Genomic DNA, 17879 nt, shown 5'->3' with positions numbered 1-17879 from the left:
ATCCTTGGGCCCTGGCCCCGGCCCCGCTCCTCCCGGTGCACCTCCCGGGTGCTCCGTATTCCCGGGACCCCGCGTTCCCGCGCTGCGCGGGCCGTCTTGCCCAGGTGGATGCGCGCGTTGCGTGGAGACGAGCGGCGGGCACACCCTAACATTTGGCCCCGCCTTGCGCGCCGCGGATTGGCTCCCCGCAAGCCGGCCGGGCCGGGATTGGCTCGCGCGGCGCGGCGGCCGGGCCCGTTTCACGGTGGGTAGCACCGCAGCGTGGATGCTGCTGCGTCCCGCCGCGGCCCCCGGGAGCTTGGAGCCCGAGCGGCCGGGCGGGGCCGGGCGGGGGAACCGCCGGCAGCCGCTCCACCGCCCACCCCGGGCCCTTGGCCAAGGGCAGCCCGGGGTCGCGGCCGCAGCCCGGGGCCGCGGGCGGTGGACAAAGGGCCATGCGGGGTCGGGGGACGCGGCGCGGAGCGCGCAGGAGTGGGGGGCCGCAGCGACGCCGCTGAGCTCGGCCCCGGGCGGGGCGGGGTCGGCCGCGATGCCGTGGTTCCCGGTGAAGAAGATCCGCAAACAGATCAAGCTGCTGCTTCTGCTGGTGCTGCTTACCTGCGCCGCGTGGCTCACGTACGTGCACCTGAGCCTCGTGCGCCAGGGCCGCGCGCTGCGCCAGCGGCTGGGCTACGGGCGAGGTACGGGAGGGGGCGCGCGCCCGGGGCGGGGGCGGTGAGGGTCCCAAGCGGCCCCGGGCCCGGGCCCTCCCCTTGCGCTCAGCTCTCGGCTCGGCCCAGAGCTGCCTGGAGACCCGGGCCGCCCTTCCCAGCTCGGCAGTATCCGGGCAGGGGGCTCGGTTCGGCTCTACCCGGCCGGAACGCCGGATGACGTCAACCATGACGTGCGCGACCCTCTTGAGCGTCCCCAAACCAGGGCTGACTCGGGGGTCTGGCCCGGGGCGGATAGCGCCGGGGTAACAGTGGTCTTGGAGAGCCCTCAGCTACCAGGCCCTGCCAGCTGGGATTTCGCGGGGCCAAGTCCGGCTACGCCTCCGGCTCTTCCTGCTTAGCAGAGCCTCCGTTTCCCCGTCTGCTGGGGAAGAGGCTGGTGGGGGGACCTGACCCTCGCAGTCGGAAAGCTTCCTGGAGGAGGAGCCCTAGGTAAACCTGTGATCAGGGACTGAGACGCTTGTGTGTTGGGAGTGAGTCATGGGGATAGGGGTGCAGCCTGGGGAGACCCGAACTGCCTGGAGTGGACGCTTCCAGACTCAGGCTCACGCTCCAGTGGGAACAGACAATGAACCCACAAATAAGGTCCTGGTGAGTGATGTGGGGGGAGAGTCAGGGGAGAGTCCTGCCACTTTAGCTAGGGGATCTTGGAAGGGCTCTTGGAAGTGGTGACCGTTGACACATATTTTAGGGAGGAGGAGCAGAGTGCCTAGGACAGGGCTGGGGACAGGGAGGTTGGTGATGAGAGAGAGAAGGAAGCACTTCAGGGCAGGGAAGGTCCCAGCCAAGCTGCCCCTGACCCTTCTTAAGAAAGTGGGGTATTTTAAGGGTGGGTGATGAGAATCTTGCTTCCTGAGGACTCAGAACGATGATTTTGATCCATTAAGTCCTGGCCACTCCCACCAAAGGGTCCAAAGCTCCCTGTTCAGTCACAAACCCAGGCCAGGGGTCAGAGGCTGGTCCCAACCTACCCCTCCCCAGAGTGCACGCATCTTGCAGCTACCACATCCCTAGGGGCCTCCAGTTACCATCACATAAGGCAGGACCCCAGAGTGTGACCCAGTGACACAGAACATAACCAGCCTCCTACCTAGCTGCCTTGTGGTTTTCTGAGCAACCACAGTCCTCCCCAACCTGACTTCCCGAGCAGCCAGGGAGCCTAGCTCAGCAGCTAGGAGGGGGTGGAGGTGTGGGAACCCCATTTCTGAGGCCTCCTCTTCTCTCAGCTGGACCAGCGGGGAAGCCATCCTGCTGTTCCTGAGCGGGCAGGAGCTGTTCAAGGTTACAGACCATCAAACCCTCGTGCAGCTCCAGCCAGAAGCAGCCCCAGCCAGCAGGTCTCGCCTCCTGCCTGGCGACCTGGCTCCACCAGTGAAGGCTTGTGGAAGCTAAGCAGCTGAATGTGTCTGACGCCTTCCTGACCGTCCTGTCAGCACTGTCTTCACTCCCACCAGAAAGACTACCTGCCCCTTGTCCAGCAGCCTGTGCGGGTGGAGGGGCCGGCAGGAGGCCATCTGGATCTCACTGCGCTTGGGCTCGGCCCTGCAGGACCGTGGTGGCAGCCTGGGTGTGGCTCCCCAACAGAAGTTTTCCAGCAGTCATAGAGTAACCTTGGCGGGCGGGGAGCATCAGGGCCAGGCTGTGGGGGGTTTTCCAGGAGCCTCTTAGGGGCTCAACTCCCAGCCGGACAAAGGATAGTGACTAGGGAGAACCAAGCGGACAGGCACCACTGGGGTCTCACAGGCAGGAGACCATGGGTAGCCCCTATCCCCCCGAGAAGGGGCCCAGGCCGGCCATGTCAGTATGAGACTCTCACTTCTGGGGTCTGGATCAAAGAGCAGGCATAGATGTTGAAGCCAGACTTGGCCCTGGAGCAGAGGGGTTCCTGGACTGGGGGCCTCTGGATGGGACAGTGAAGCCTCACCTTCAGTAGCTAAGACCCCAGGGTATGGGACCCCCAGGTCCACAGCTTGAGGAGGAGGTCTGGGACATTGAGGGCATTGAGGTATGCAGGTGGTCTGCCCAGGCTTGGGGGGCTGGGGTGTACCATGTTCTAGAGAAGTCCACAGAAGGGATCCCGTGGACAGTCTCCCCGCAGGGCCACCTTGGCCCCGGGGCCTCTGACAGCCAGACCAGCATGCCAGGGCTCCTTTGGTCCGGGACTGTGGCCTCAAGGGCAGCAGGTAGCACATGTGCCGTGGGCCAGGGCTGGTGTAGCCTCAGGACCACAGCGCTGGCTTGCCTGACAACACGCTCCAGCACTGACACTTGGCTCTCAGTTCTGGCAAGGGAGGCAGACATGCTCCTGCATGTGGGGGATACGCTGAGCGCACAGAGCAGTCCTGGGGGCCCTCCCAGAGCAGAGTCACCGATGAGGACGCCCGATCGGTGTGCACGTGTGCGCATGTATGCTAGGATGTGCACACACATACCCACTCCCTCACACCAGTGGGGGCTGAAAAGAGTCAGGTGGAGGACTCAGGCAGGGCCATCCCCACAGAGGCAGGAGGTGGGAGAACAGCCCGGTAGAAGGCACTTCACTGGGGGCAGGAGGGGCTTTCAGGCAACATGAGGGAGCAGACATGGGGAGGGGAGGCTTCAAAGGGGACACCACTGGCCATCCTGCCTCCACTGACCCTGGCGGCAAGGGCTGTGGCCTTGAAGAGCCTGGGTCCCACCCACAGCCACTCTGCCACCCACAGACGGCGAGAAGCTGAGCGGTGTGACCGACGGCCGGGGCGTCCACGCTGCGCTGGCCACACAGAGGGCAGAGGACTCCAGCGAGAGCCGTGAGGAGGAGCCAGTGGTGAGCAGGACTGTGGGGAACGACACAGCTGCGAGTACGAGATCCAAGGCCACCACGTGCCAGTGGCTGTGGGCAGGGGACGCGGCCACTCACGTGCCCAGGCCTGGGGGGACGCAGGTGCTGCACACGGGGTGACCAGGGGTCTTCTGGGTGTGCGTGTGGCTGGGCTGTGATGGATTCGGGGCTTCGTGGCTAGATGTGGAGGGCCGTGTGATGGGAACTGGCGTGTGTGGCTGGCTGTGTCACACATTGCGCTGAACCTCTGCGTGTGTGTGTGACTTCTTCTGCCCTCATACTTCTCAGCTGTGACCTTGGTGCCCTTTCTCTCCCGCAGTCTGAAGGCCGGGACCCAGGCGTGCTGTTTCCTGGCGGGGCTGGAAGACCCCTGGTGCTCAACCTCACCCGTCAAGTGCCGGTGTGGCGGGAGGAGGTGAGGTCCGCGGGGCTCGGGCGGGGAGGGCGGGGGCCGCTGGGCGGCTGGTAAGCCCCGCTCCCCCGCAGTACAAGGGGCAGGTGAATCTGCACGTGTTTGAGGACTGGTGCGGGGGCGCCGTGGGCCAGCTCCGGAGGAACCTGCACTTCCCTCTCTTCCCTCACGTGAGTGCTGGGGGGCAGCGGTCCCGGGTCGGGGGGGCGGTGGGCAGGCACCTTGACGTCAGCAGCCGCTGTCCCCCCAGACTCGCACCACTGTGAAGAAGCTGGCTGTGTCCCCCAAGTGGAAGAACTATGGCCTCCGCCTCTTCGGCTTCATCCACCCGGCGAGAGATGGTGCGGGGGTGGGGGCGTGGGGGGGAGTGTCGCGAGCGCCCCACCCGCCCCTGAGCCCTGTCTTACGGCCTAGGCGACGTCCAGTTCTCTGTGGCTTCGGATGACAACTCTGAGTTCTGGCTGAGCCCAAATGAGAGCCCAGCGGGTGCCCAGCTGGTGGCCTTTGTGGGCAAGGTATCCCCATCCACCCTTCCATCCACACCCCTTCTGTCTTTACGGGCCTCCTGTGGCCTCGGCCACCTGTCCCCTTCAACTTCTCAGGAAGGGGCACTGGGTGGGGCTGGTGCCCCAAGGAGACGGTGAGCCCCCTGCCCTTTTCTGTCGCCCTCCAGACGGGCTCAGAGTGGACAGCGCCTGGAGAGTTCACCAAGTTCAGCTCCCAGGTGTCCAAGCCCAGACGGTGAGTGACTGGGAGCAGGTGCGTGTCTGTGTGTGAGGACGGGGTGATGCGTACACGCGTGAAACTGCTGCTGCTGGCCCTGGGGCTCTCCTTTTCTCGGGGGCTCCTGGGGTGCAGCAGGCCAGCCCCTGACTCCTCCTCCCCAGGCTCATGGCCTCTCGGAGGTACTACTTTGAGCTGCTGCACAAGCAGGATGACCGCGGCTCGGACCACGTGGAAGTGGGCGTGAGTGCAGCTGCCCCCCGCCGGGGGGCTTCTGGAGACCCCCCTGCCCTGCCCTGCCCTCCTTCCGGCCGCTCCCCACAGAACAGCAGCACGGACGCTGCCCCCACCCCCCCAGGACTTCCCATCTGGCTGACAAAGCAGCTGCTCAGGGAGGGGACTTGTGCTCCGCTGTGCCTGCTCAGCAGCTGCACAGAGAAAGTGGCCCCTGAGCAGATTCTTGAGAGAGACGTTCACAAGGAGACCCATGGGGGGAGAATTCGGGGTGCAAGGATGAATTCCTGGTCTCAAGAACAGTCTTCTGGAACTCCAAGCAGTCTGGTGGCCAGATCAGGAGGGGCTTCCTCCTGAGAATGAGGCAATGGGATTTGCATGTCAGGGAAGACCCTCTAGCCACTGCCTGTTGGGAAGGATTTTCCCATCGGTCCCTGAACCCACAGGTCCTGTGGGGGCGGGGGGAGATGTCCAGTGATTGAGCCTGAGTTTAGCTGGATGTGGGGTGGTGACCAGGGAGGGCTGGGATGTTGCAGGCGTCTGGTTTGTGTGTGGAGGGCATCACCCCAACTCAGCTTGGCAGAGGGTCTAGACTGGAGGTGCAGATTTCAGGTCATCTTGTGGACGCTGAGGGGGCGACTAAGGGCCCAGGATGAGCTGGGAAGGGAGGAGGGCCTGGGACAGCCCCCAGGAACCCAGCATGAGAGGGGTGGGGAGAGAGTCTGCAAGGGAGACTGAGAACCACAGAAGCAGGAGAAGTGGGGATGGGGAGGCCCACCAGGGAGCTGGGAGCCATTGGGGCTCGCCCTTGGAAGGCCAGCTCTGATCTCCAGAGGGGCAGGGGCCGTAGAATCACAAGCAGGTGGGGGCGGAAGTCATAACCGGAAAGTCAAGAAGTGCCCAGGATGTCAGGAAAGGCCTGAAGGGAGCAGAGGAGGTTCTCACCTTCTTCCAGGGACCCCAACCTTCTGGGCCTCCACAGCTTCCCTGCCGTGCCTTCTTAGGACTCCTCCCCCGTCCACCCGCCCAGCTTTCTGCATCCTTAAAGGCGCTGCCCTGCTAGCTCCTCGTCCCCATGCCAGGAAGATCCACTCCTCCCTGACCCAGGGTGTCCCCCCACACCCCCTTCCTTTGGCCCTGACCACCCTCTTCAACCCCCAGTGGCGAGCATTCCTGCCGGGTCTGAAGTTCGAGGTCATCAGCTCTGCTCACATCTCCCTCTACACAGGTCCGGAGCCCGTGCCTCTGGGGAAGGGGGCGGCGCCAACAGGTGGTCTCGGGGTGGCTGGCTGTGGGTGAGGAGGGCTCTGTGAACTCCTTGGGGGCCTCACACATCCTCTGCCCCTAGATGAGTCAGCCCTGAAGATGGACCACGTGGCGCACGTGCCCCAGTCTCCTGCCAGTCACGTGGCGGGGCAGCCGCTGCAGGAGGAGCCCAGAGCTGACATGCTGCGGCCGGATCCCCGAGACGCCTTCTTTCTCAGTGAGGGGGGTTCACGCACAGGGTGGAGGGGGTGTCGAGGCGAGGGTCCGGGCCACAGTGTGACCTCCCTCTCACAGCGCCTCGGGTGGAGCCCTCGGATCTGGAGAGTGTGCTGGAGCCCTGCGCCTACGCCCCGACCTACGTGGTCAAAGACTTTCCCATCGCAAGATACCAGGGACTGCAATTTGTAAGTGCCCCTCGCCAAGGTCTTCCCCAAGACCCAGGCCTCCCTCTCTACCAGGGTCCCCGAAGCCGCTTCCAGACCCTCTGGAAGACGGCCCACCCTGAGGCCTCTGCCCACCCCAGGTGTACCTGTCCTTCGTTTATCCCAATGACCACACGCGCCTGACTCACATGGAGACGGACAATAAGTGCTTCTACCGGGAGTCGCCGCTGTATCTGGAAAGGTGGGCGGGGGGCGGGCGGTTCCCGGGAGAATGGGCGGGCCTCGGCCGAGCGGTCTCTGATGCCCCGCCCACCCGCCCCAGGTTTGGGTTCTACAAATACATGAAGATGGACCGGGAGGAGGGCGGGGAGGACAGAGAGGAGGTGCAGCGCCGAGCCTTCCTCTTCCTCAACCCGGACGGTGAGTGCCCACAGCGACCCCACCCCCAGCTGGGTGGCGCTGCAGCGGCTCACGCGCGCTTCCCACAGACTTCCTGGATGACGAGGACGACGGAGAGCTGCTCGACGCCGGCCTGGGGCCCACCGAGGCCCCCCGAAGGCAGGGCAGCCGCCAGCTCCCGGCCCCCGCAGCCCCCTCCGAGGCCCCGGCCACCCCTGCCGCGCCGACACCCCGACGCTCCCGGGCGCTGAGCTGGGCGGCCCGCCAGCTCCCGCTCTTCTTGGGCCGCGCCCCGCCCCCGCGGCCCGCAGCCCGGCCCTCCAAGGTGTACGTGACACGCGTGCGGCCCGGCCTGCGGGCGCCCCCCGGGGCCCCGCCACTCGGCGCACGCGGCCCACCCCGGCCGCCCTTGCCTGGCGTCTTCCTGCGCCCCCGACCCCTACCCAGGGTGCCGCTGCGGGCGCCCCCACGCCCACCCCGGGCTCGAGGCCACAGGACGAGCAGCCCCCCGGCCACAGAGCTGAGAGCCCCGGCCCCGGCGCCGGCCACCCGGGAGGGCCGGGAGGGCCGGGCGCGCGCGCCGGGACTCGCGGCCCCCACGGCGGACTCCAACTCTTCCTCTGAAGCGCAGCCCGTGACCTCCTTCCTGAGCTTGTCCCAGGTGTCCAGGCCACAGCTGCCTGGGGAGGGCGAGGAGGACGAGGAGGAGGAAGGGGACGATGACGAGGAAGGGGCGCCCGGCGACGAGAACGCGTCGGAGGACAGCGAGGAGGCGGCAGGCCTGGTTCGCGGCCGCTGGCGCGAGGATGCCATCGACTGGCAGCGCACGTTCAGCGTCGGCAACGTGGACTTCGAGCTGCTGCGCTCCGACTGGAACGATCTGCGCTGCAATGTGTCCGGGAACCTGCAGCTGCCCGAGGCCGAGGCCGTGGACGTGGTGGCTCAGTACATGGAGAGGCTCAACATGCGCCACAGCGGGTACGGGGCAGGGGTGCCGTGGGAGGGGCGGGGCTTGGCCTCGATGGGACCCTCAGCTCTTCCCCAAGGTCTAACGAGGCACTGCTCTGGGAGTGGTACACACCCGCACGCACACACAACCGTCGGAAAGTGTCTTCTCTCCTTGCTGGGGCGCCTGTCCTGTGTTAGGCGCCTTCCCCTTACCACCCAGGGCTGGCTCCTCTGTCCTGCAAACCCCTCGCCTGCCACCTTGGACCTGGACTAGGACCTGAGGATGGATCTGAGCCACCCAGGTCTCTCCTCAAAATAGACACACACACACACACACACACACACACACACACACGATCAAGCTAAGAAGCCCGGGATCCCTCCCCCCGCCAGCACCATGCTGACTGGGGTCTTAGTCCTCAGAGGTGAGCTCAGGGTTCCTGCCCCATTGACCCCTCTGATTGGGTCCCCCAGGTCCCAGCAATTGAATGCTGTCTCCACCTCAAGCAGGTGTGGGGCTGGAGAATGGGAACCCCAGTTTGCCCTGAGGGGTTCTTAGAACTATGTTGAGCCTTTAAGGAGGGGCAGGACCTGCAGACAGAAGGGATAGGCAAAGGCTGGCCAGGAGGCTGGTGGGCAGAGGGCAGGCCTCATGGGCATTGAAGGCTGGGTTCAGGAGTCATTCTTGCCTCTGATACAAAGTTTAGAGCAGGACACGTGTTTGGCCCATCTGGATCATAGACGAAGGTGTGGTAGCCTTGGAGAGGAGGGGGTAGAAGGCAGGGCCTGTGACCTACAGGCTTGGTCCAGGGCAGGGATGGGACGGCCTGGACCTTGGCAGAGGCAGGGGCAGATTGACTCTAGGTGGCTGAAAAAGCCAGTGTGCCCTTGGCTCAGAGCCTCCTGAGAGCAGCTCATCATCCTAGGGTGTGAGGGCCTCTGTCCAACAGAAAGGTTATGGCTGCAGCCCCATCCTCTGAGCAGGACAAGGGCGTGAGTGGCCCGAGGAGCGAAAACACTGACCCAGAGCCTTTGGGGCAGAAAGGCCCTGACACTTGGGGAGACCGTGGTGGGAATGGGCATGGGGCGAGGGGAAGAATCTAGACCCCTGGAGGTCACACTGGTAGGCTCCCAGGTGAGTGATACTGGCTGTACAGGGGAATCATGTGACAGAAAGAAGAGCAACCTAGTCAGGGGCAGGGCCCTGTCTTCCTGGGAGGAGGAGAAACCACTTTTTGTGGGCGGAGTGGAGGTGAGGTGCTCAGGGCCGGGGTGAAGGGGAAGGGCCAGAGGCTTCTTCCCAGGAGAACAGGGTAACCCTGGGCTTGTGCCAGGGAGGCCAAAAGGAGGTTTCTCACAGGAGGTATCTAGGACCCTGGAGACGGCGGGTGGGGAGGATAGGGCCCAGCATGCAGGCGGGGGCACCCGGGACAGAGCCCTCCCCCCAGAAGAGGAAGCTCGCTTGTCTGCGGGACAAGATACTGAGACAAGTCAGAGACGTTGAGGCCATGAGTCCTGTCCTGGGGGCAGCGGGTGCCCCTGAAGGTTTCTGAGCGTGTGGCTATAGACAGCAGTGGCGGTGGGGAGGACAGAGGACCAGCCTGGGCATGGAGACGCCTCCGTCGCGGGAGGAGGAGGCCTGAAATGTGGGTCTGCCTTCTGAGATGGCACGCCCCTCAGGCCTTGGCCTTGAGGGGGGATGGGATGGGTGGCGACTGGGACACCTGGCCACTGGGGGGGGGGGGTGCATGGCAGCCACCCCCCTCCCCCAGTCACTTGAGTGGCCGTCTTTCGGCAGCGGCGATGGGGAGCTGGGGGGCACCTCCACTCTGCGGCTCACCAGGCTCCGCCCCCAGGCGATACGCTCTTCTGCGCATCGTGAACGTGGAGAAGCGCCGGGACTCCGCGCGAGGAAGCCGCTTCCTCCTGGAACTGGAGCTCCAGGAACGCGGCGGGCGCCGCCTGCGCTTGTCTGAGTACGTCTTCCTGCGCCTGCCCGGGGCCCGTGCCGGCGACACGGAGGAAGACCGAGAGAGTCCCGAGCCCGCCGCAGCCTCCGCGCGCCCCGACGGCCGCCCGGAGCTGTGCCGGCCACTGCGCCTGGCCTGGCGCCAAGACGTGATGGTGCACTTCGTCGTGCCCGGTGCGTGGGGTGTGGCGGGCAGCGCCACCTAGGGCTGTGGGGCGCGGGGGCCGCCGGGCTGGGTGCAGGTGGGCTCAGTGTCCCCATCCTCCTCCAGTGAAAAACCAGGCGCGCTGGGTGATGCAGTTCCTGGCAGACATGGCCGCCCTGCACGCGCGCACAGGCGACTCCCGCTTCAGTGTCGTCCTGGTGGACTTTGAGAGCGAGGACATGGACGTGGAGCAGGCCCTCCGCGCCGCGCGGCTGCCCAGGTAGCGGCGCCCCCGCTCCCTTCGGGGAGGGTGGGCCGAATCTCTCCTCCTCCCCAATAGAGGTGGGTTTTCCTGCCCCCACCCCGTTCCCAGAGGCCGCAGTGTGTGATCCCACCCGCTCGTCCCTTCTCCCAGATACCAATACCTGAGGCGAGCCGGGAACTTTGAGCGCTCTGCGGGGCTGCAAGCTGGAGTGGATGCGGTGGAGGTGCGTGGTCAGGGTAGGGCTGGCCGGAAAAGCCCGGTGGGCTGGGGCGGGCGCGCCCTTCTGGAGCGGAGGGCGAGGCTCAGCTCTCCCCGCTGCCCCCAGGATGCCAGCAGCATCGTTTTCCTCTGCGACCTGCACATCCACTTCCCCCCCAGCATCCTGGACGGCATTCGCAAGCACTGCGTGGAGGGCAAGCTGGCCTTCGCGCCAGTGGTCATGCGGCTGAGCTGTGGGAGCTCACCAGGGGACCCGCATGGTAATGCCCTGGATGCCCCCGGGAGGGCGCGGGGTCCCACAAATGCCAGGATGCCTTCGTGCCCGTGGTCATATGGCTGGGCTGCGGGAGCTCACCAGGGGACCCGCACGGTAATGCCCTAGATGCCCCCGAGGAGGGCCCGGGGTCCCACAAATGCCAGAGTAAAATCTAGGCTCCCCAGGGGCCTCCCAACCTGCAAGGGAGGCCTGGGGCCCTATCAGGGTTCCCTGTGATGCCCAGAACTCCTTGTGGCATCTAGGAACCCCACAGTGCCCAGGACCCCAAGTTCCTCCCCGCCCCCCCCCAGTAACCCCAGGGTTATGCTTGGCCTCTAGGAACCTCCTCCAGCACCCAAATCATGCCCAGGGTCCAAGGTATGACCAACATGTTGGAGTGACCCCGAGAGCCCACCAGCCTTTCAGGACCTGGTGTCTGAAGGGTACCCCCTCCCCACCAGGTTACTGGGAGGTGAATGGCTTTGGCCTGTTTGGGATCTACAAGTCTGACTTTGACCGTATTGGAGGCATGAACACTGAGGAATTCCGGGACCAGTGGGGAGGCGAGGACTGGGAGCTCCTGGACAGGTGACCCCCCCCCCCCCGCCACCCACCCAACACACAGAGACAGACAGGTCCACGTCCTGCCCTCTGGGTGGGGAGGGGCCCATGGTCCTCACTGCTGACAAGACTCTGCTGTCTTCCTCCTCCTACCCCCAGGATCTATAGGCCTAGGGAGATTCTAGATGCCCCCCTTCCACTCCCCTAAACCCCTTCCCAGCTCCAGGGTCCTTCAGACTCAGGGAAGCCCCCAGATCCTATAGGATCTGGTGGTGGCCCTGGGGTCCCCCTGGCCTCAGCAGGGTCCTGCAGTAGTGGAAGGCCCCACATCCAGCCCTTGGACCTGGTTATGACCTCTTCCATTCCATCCCACCCCACTGTTCTGTAGACTCAAGGGCCACCCTGACACACGTGCCCTCCCCCTCCAGGGTCCAGGATGAGGATAGCCCCATTCACCCCCATTCCCGTCTTGATCACCCCCAAAGACCCTCCAGGCTGCAGGGCAGCCCTGACCACCCCTCGCTACCCGCAGGGTCCTGCAGGCAGGGCTGGAGGTGGAGCGACTCCGCATACGGAACTTCTACCACCACTTCCATTCCAAGCGGGGGATGTGGGGTGCGCGCAGCCGCAAGGCCGCCCGAAAGGAGGCCCCCCAAAAAGAGGCCCCTTGAGGACCAGCGACCCCTCCCAGCCCCACCCGCCGGCCTGTGCTGGCAGCTGGAGGCCAGGCTCAGAGCCTGGACCCTGGGGACCCGGTGGGCTCATCCCGGGGCACAGCCACCATCGTGCCTGCCTGCTTGGGCCCCCAGGCCACTGCGCCCCCGGCCCCTCCCAGAGAGGCGGCCTCTGTAGCGGGCGGGGCCCAGGCTCGACCCCCACGCCCCGTGCGATGATTTCTGTGAAATTTTGCAGTAGCGACGACATTGTTTTCAGGATTTCCAAGAGTTCTGTCTGTTCCATTTTTTATTCAGAATGAAATGAAATATTTTTTTTAGTTCTGACTCGCTCTCTGTGCCTGGTTATCTTGGGGGGCAGAGGGGCCTGGGCGCTATGCCTGCTCCTGACACCCCTTCCTGCCCTGAGCGTGGGACACTGCTGATCCCACCTTCCTCCACCTTCATGGCTTCCTGCCTCTCCAACATCTTCCTTTTGAGCTTCGGGCCCTGAAGAGAAGGGGCTTTGGACCTCCTCCCACCACCCTATGTATGGAGCCAGTGGTCATGGGCGAGGCACAGGGCCTTTTCACCCACGAACAAATAACATCCAACCATGTTCTCAGTCTCACTTGTAGTGAAAACAACGTTGGATGCGAGTCCTGCCTCATCCTCCTCAAAGATATGGGAGCACTCAGCACCCTGGACTAGGGCGGGGGGTTGGGCAGGGGTGTCCTGTGACCGGGTTGGGGGATATAGTTAGGACTCAGTTGCCATGAATGGAGACCCCAGTGCAAACTGCTTTAAGTATAATGAGAGCTTTGCTTGTTTGACTGTTTTCATGTAACCCTCGTTCAGGGTCAGGAGCCCTGGGGAGTCAGACACAGGCTGGACGATGCTGTCAACAGGCAGCTCTTGCCTGGGCTGCCTGGCACTGGGTGCACCTGCCCATATGAGTTCCTTGTGGCTGCTGTAACAGATTGCCAAGAACAAAATGGCATTTCCTGTCTTACAGCTCTGGACATCAGAAGTCCTAAAATCGACGTTTCCAGCCTGCATTCTCTCTGGAGGCTTTAGGAATGAATCTGCTCCCTTCCTCTCCCAGTTCCTAGAGGGCACCAGGATTTCTTGGTGCATGGGCTCTTCCTCCATCCTCAAAGCCATCCGCTTACCATCTTCATATCACTCTCACCTCTGCTACCATCACCATGTCTCCTCTGACTCTGACCCTCCCGCTTATAAGGACCCTTATGATGACACTGGACCCATGCAGATACCCCAGGACAATTGCTGCATCTCAGAGAACATCCTTCATGGATGGAAACACTCAATACTGTCACGATGTCAGTTTTCCCCACTTGATTCAGTGCAATCCAAATCAAAATCCCACCAACTGGGGCTTCCCTGGTGGTCCAGGAGTTAAGAATCCAGCGTGCCACGTCTCTTGCCATGGAGGTGACAGCCAGAAATTCTGGGGATTAGGGCATGGACATCTTTGGGGCTGTTACTCTGTGTATGTCCTTATTCCGTGGGAAGGCAGCATGTCTGCCCAGAATTCCAAAGAATTTTCTCAAGATTTACCTCACCATGGGGAGGATTTCAATGAAAGAGGGATCAGGCCCTGGGAAGACCCCAGGGATGCCCACAGCACTCAGCTCTGTGGCTGCCGACCAGGGCAGCCAGTGGGTGTCTGTGAACATTAAGTCACTTGTGACTTGAACTTCACCGCAGGTCCTCCTGGTTTATAGAGGGCGAATGCCCACAAGGTGGAAGACACAGCAAACCTGCCTCCTCAAGCTACCAGATGCCCCAGCTCATACTGTCCACTCCTCCCTAATTGTCTAGTTCAGAAGGAATTGTCCCCAGTTACAGATATTTGTAACAAGAAAAAACTAGCAGTGAAATTAAGAATTGTTATTCAGTCGCTCAGTCGTGTCTGACTGTGATCCCATGGACTGCAGCATGCCAGCCTTCCCTGACCTTCAAAATCTCCCAGAGTTTGCTCAAACTCATGCCCATTGAATCAATGATGCCATCCAACCATCTCATCCTCTGTCGCCCCCTTCTCCTCTTGCCCTCAATCTTTCCCAGCATCAGGGTCTTTTCCAATGAGTCGGCTCTTCACATCAGCTGGCCAAAGTATTGGGGCTTCAGCTTTAGCATCAGACCTTCCAATGAATATTCAGGACTGATTTCCTTTAGGATTGTCTGGCTGGATCTCCTTGCAGTCCAAGGGACTCTCAAGAGCCTTCTCCAACACCACAGTTTGAAAGCATCAATTCTTCGGCGCTCAGCTTTCTTTATGGTCCAATTCTCATATCCATACATGACCACTGGAAAAACCATACCTTTGACTAGACAGACATTTGTTAGCAAAGTAATGTCTCTGCTTTTTATTATGCTGTCTACATTGGTCATAGCTTTTCTTCCAGTGGGCAAGCATCTTTTAATTTCATGGCTGCAGTTACCGTCTGCAGTGATTTTGGAGCCCCGTCGATTCAGTCGTGTCCGACTGTGCGACCCCATAGACAGCAGCCCACCAGGCTCCGCCATCCCTGGGATTCTCCAGGCAAGAACACTGGGGGGGTTGCCATTTCCTTCTCAAATGCATGAAAGTGAAAAGTGAAAGTGAAGTCGCTCAGTCGTGTCCGACTTAGCGACCCCACGGACTGCAGCCTACCAGGCTCCTCCGTCCATTGGATTTTCCAAGCAAGAGTACTGGAGTGGGGAGCCCCAGGCCCCCCAAAATAAAGTCTGTCACTGTTCCCATTGTTTCCCCATCTATTTCCCATGAAGTGATGGGACCGGATGCCATGATCTTAGTTTTCTGAACGTTGAGTTTTAAGCCAACTTTTTCACTCTCCTCTTTCACTTTCATTAAGAGTCTCTTTAGTTCCTCTTCGCTTTCTGTCAGAAACATGGTGTCATCTGCATATCTGAGGTTATTGATATTTCTCCTGGGAAACTTGATTCCCCGCTTGCGCTTCATCCAGCCGAGTGTTTGCAATGATGTGCTCTGCATATAAGTTAAGTAAGCAGGGTGACAGTATGCAGCCGTGACGCACTCTGCATAGAAGTAATCAGGGTGACGATATGCAGCCGTGACGTACTCTGCATAGAAGTTACGTAAGCAGGGTGACAGCATGCGGCCATGACTCCCTCCTTTAATCATGAACCAGTCCGCTGTTGCATGCTTGTTTCTAACTGTTGCTTCTTGATCTGCACACAGGTTTTGCAGGAGGCAGCTAAGGTAGTTTGGTATTCCCATCTCTTTCAGAATTTTCCAGTTTGTTGTGATCCACACAAAGGCTTTAGCATAGTCAATGAAGCAGAAGTAAATGTTTTTTCTGGAACTCTTGCTTTTTCTATTATCCAGCGGATGTTGGCAATTTGATCTCTGGTTCCTCTGGTTTTTCTAAATCCAGCTTGTACGTCTGGAAATTCTCGGTTCATACCCTGTTGAGGCCTAGCTTGAAGGATTTTGAGCGTTATTGTGCTAGCGTGTGAGATGAGCGCACTGGTGTGGCGGTGTGAACATTCTTTGGCATTCTTTGCCTTTTGGGGACTGGAATGAAAACCGACCTTTTCCAGTCCTGTGGTCACTGCTGAGTTTTCCAAATCTGCTGGCATATTGAGTGCAACAGCATCATCTTTTAGGATTTGAAATAGCTCTGCTGGAATTCCACCATCTCCACTAGCTTTGTTCATAGTGACGCTTCCTAAGGCCCACTTGACTTCACACTCCAGGATGTCTGGCTCTAGGTGAGTGGTCACACCATCATGATTATTTGGGTACTGAAGATCGTTTTTGTATAGTTCTTCTGTGGATTCTTGCCACCTCTTTTTAATATCTTCTGCTTCTGTTAGAGTGTTTCTGTCCTTTATTGTGCCCATCTTTTTTGTGTGTGTGCCCACCTTTATATGAAATGTTCCCTTGGTATCTCTAATTTTCTTGAATAGATCTCTCGTCTTTCCCCTTCGATTGTTTTCCTTTATTTCTTTCCGTTGTTCACTTAGGAAGGCTTTCTTACCTCTCCTTGCTATTCTTTGGAACTCTGCGTTCTGATGGGTGTGTCTTTGCTTTTCTCCTTTGACTTTCACTTCTCTTCTCAACTATTTGTAAGGCCTCCTCAATCACTTTGCCAAAAGGGGGAGAGGGGATGTAACAGCCAGGGGAAGCATGTACATCAGAAAAATAATTACCTCTGGAAGCAGAAAAAAAAAATGTCAGACACTCATCTAATCTAGAACACATACATATCATGATTTACTAGCCCATTCCAACAACTACTGAGTACTCGCTATGTGCCAGGTACTGACACTGGTGAATGAGACAGACACGAAGCCCTGCCCTGCAGACTTTACATTCCAGCGAAGGGTGAGGGGGAGCAGACGATGGCCACAGCCAGGAGATGTCTAGTGTACTAGCTGGTGGCAGCTGCTGCGGAGAAAAATAAAGCCAGGAAAAAGAACAGTGAGTCTGAGTGAGGCTGCCATTGTAAATAGTGGTCAGGAAAAGTCTGAGACAGTGACATCCCAGCAAAGCCCTGAGGTGGTGGCGAGTCTGCCAAGGACACGAATAGGGGAGGGGAGGGTGTATGTCAGTGTTGACATTTAAGCAAATTTTTAGAAATCAATGTTCAATCCTTCTCATCTGTTCTTTTCAATGTTATACTGGAAGAACTAGTTAATGCAGTAAGACAAGGAAAGGAAATAAAAGGTTTACAGGTTGAGGAAGAAGAAATACAATTGTTTCAGTTCGCAGATGACATACTCATATATGTATAAAATCCAAAAGAATTAGCCTAGAAGAAAAAGAAAGACACTCCTGGAACTAATAATCAATTATAGCAAGGTTGCAGGATACAAGGTTAATATACAAAAGTCAGTTGCTTTCCCATATACTAGCAATGAACTATTTGAAATTTGAAATTTAAAACACAATAAACAGCGTTTACATTAGCACCCCCAAAATAAATAAATACCCAGGTAAAAATCTAACAAAACATATATAAGATCTATATGAAGAAAACTGCAAGACTGTGACGAAAGAAATCAAAAGGCCTGAATCAACGGAGAGACAGTGCATGTTCACGGACCGGAAGACTCAGTACGGTCACACTGTGTTTTTCCCAATGTGATCTCTCTAGATTTGATACAATTCTAATCAAAGCCCCACCAACCAGGACTTCCCTGCTGGTCCAGTGGTTACAAGCCCAGCTCTTAATGCAGGGGATGTGGGTTCAGTCCCTGGTCAGGGAACTAAGATCTCACGTGTGGTGGGGCAACTAAGCCAGCCCAGGCACCGCAGCTACTGAGCCCGTGCGGCATAACTAGGGTCCAGGCGCTGCAATGAAAGATCCAGCAAATAAGTAAGTGAAACTGCTCTGTTAGCAGAGTCAGATAAGCACAGTTTCTCCTCCAATTATTTAAAAAACAATATCCAACCAATCAACTAACTGATTCTTTCCTGGAGAGGTAAAAGACACAGAATAAGCAACATAATACTCAAGGAGAAGAATAAACTTGAAGGACTGAGAGCTCCAACTTCAGGCCCTCCTATGGAGCTGCAGCAATCAAGACAGTGTAGTACTGGCAAAAGAGTAGACAGATCAGTGGGACAGAAGAGAGAACTCGGAAACAGACCCACATAGAAGCAGCCAGGGCTTCCCAGGTGGCACTAGTGGTAAAGAACGTGCGTGCCAATGCAGGAGACACGAGAGATGCGGGTCTGATCCCTGGGTAGGAAGATTCCCCCAGAGGAGGGCATGGTCACAAGAACTCCAGTGTTCTTGTCGTAAGGAACTGGACAAGACTGAAGCGACCTAACACGCATGTAAATGCAGTCAACTGATCTTTGACAAAGAAGCACAGGCAGTACAGTGGAGCAAAGCGGTCTTTTCAACAAACGGTGC

The 17879-nt window shown here is 59.5% G+C and overlaps 1 protein-coding gene across 3 annotated transcripts; it reads left to right on the top strand.

The window, feature by feature from the left end:
* The first annotated feature begins 325 nt into the window (after positions 1-325).
* Positions 326-14791, top strand: B4GALNT4 (beta-1,4-N-acetyl-galactosaminyltransferase 4). 3 transcript variants are annotated; one of them, XM_061407586.1, is made up of 20 exons: positions 326-680; positions 3413-3516; positions 3851-3946; positions 4018-4113; positions 4194-4284; positions 4358-4458; positions 4617-4684; positions 4831-4909; positions 6062-6128; positions 6249-6383; positions 6461-6570; positions 6690-6790; positions 6872-6969; positions 7038-7926; positions 9753-10039; positions 10137-10290; positions 10426-10498; positions 10601-10754; positions 11212-11338; positions 12603-14791. In XM_061407586.1, the coding sequence occupies exons 1-20, from the start codon at positions 530-532 to the stop codon at positions 12673-12675; spliced, it is 3054 nt and encodes a 1017-aa protein (XP_061263570.1). In that variant the 5' UTR covers positions 326-529; the 3' UTR covers positions 12676-14791. The 3 variants fall into 3 exon arrangements, with proteins under 3 accessions (XP_061263570.1, XP_061263569.1, XP_061263571.1); XM_061407585.1 differs by lacking the exon at positions 12603-14791 and adding an exon at positions 11844-12312 and having other exon boundaries at positions 329-680; XM_061407587.1 differs by lacking the exons at positions 326-680; positions 3413-3516; positions 3851-3946; positions 12603-14791 and adding an exon at positions 11844-12312 and having other exon boundaries at positions 4022-4113; positions 4369-4458.
* The last annotated feature ends 3088 nt before the right edge of the window (positions 14792-17879 follow it).

Source organism: Bos javanicus, chromosome 29 (assembly GCF_032452875.1).
Source record: "Bos javanicus breed banteng chromosome 29, ARS-OSU_banteng_1.0, whole genome shotgun sequence".
NCBI classification, from domain to species: Eukaryota; Metazoa; Chordata; class Mammalia; order Artiodactyla; family Bovidae; genus Bos; species Bos javanicus.
Note: the sequence above shows the minus strand (reverse complement) of the source record. Positions and strands in the feature narration are given on the sequence as shown.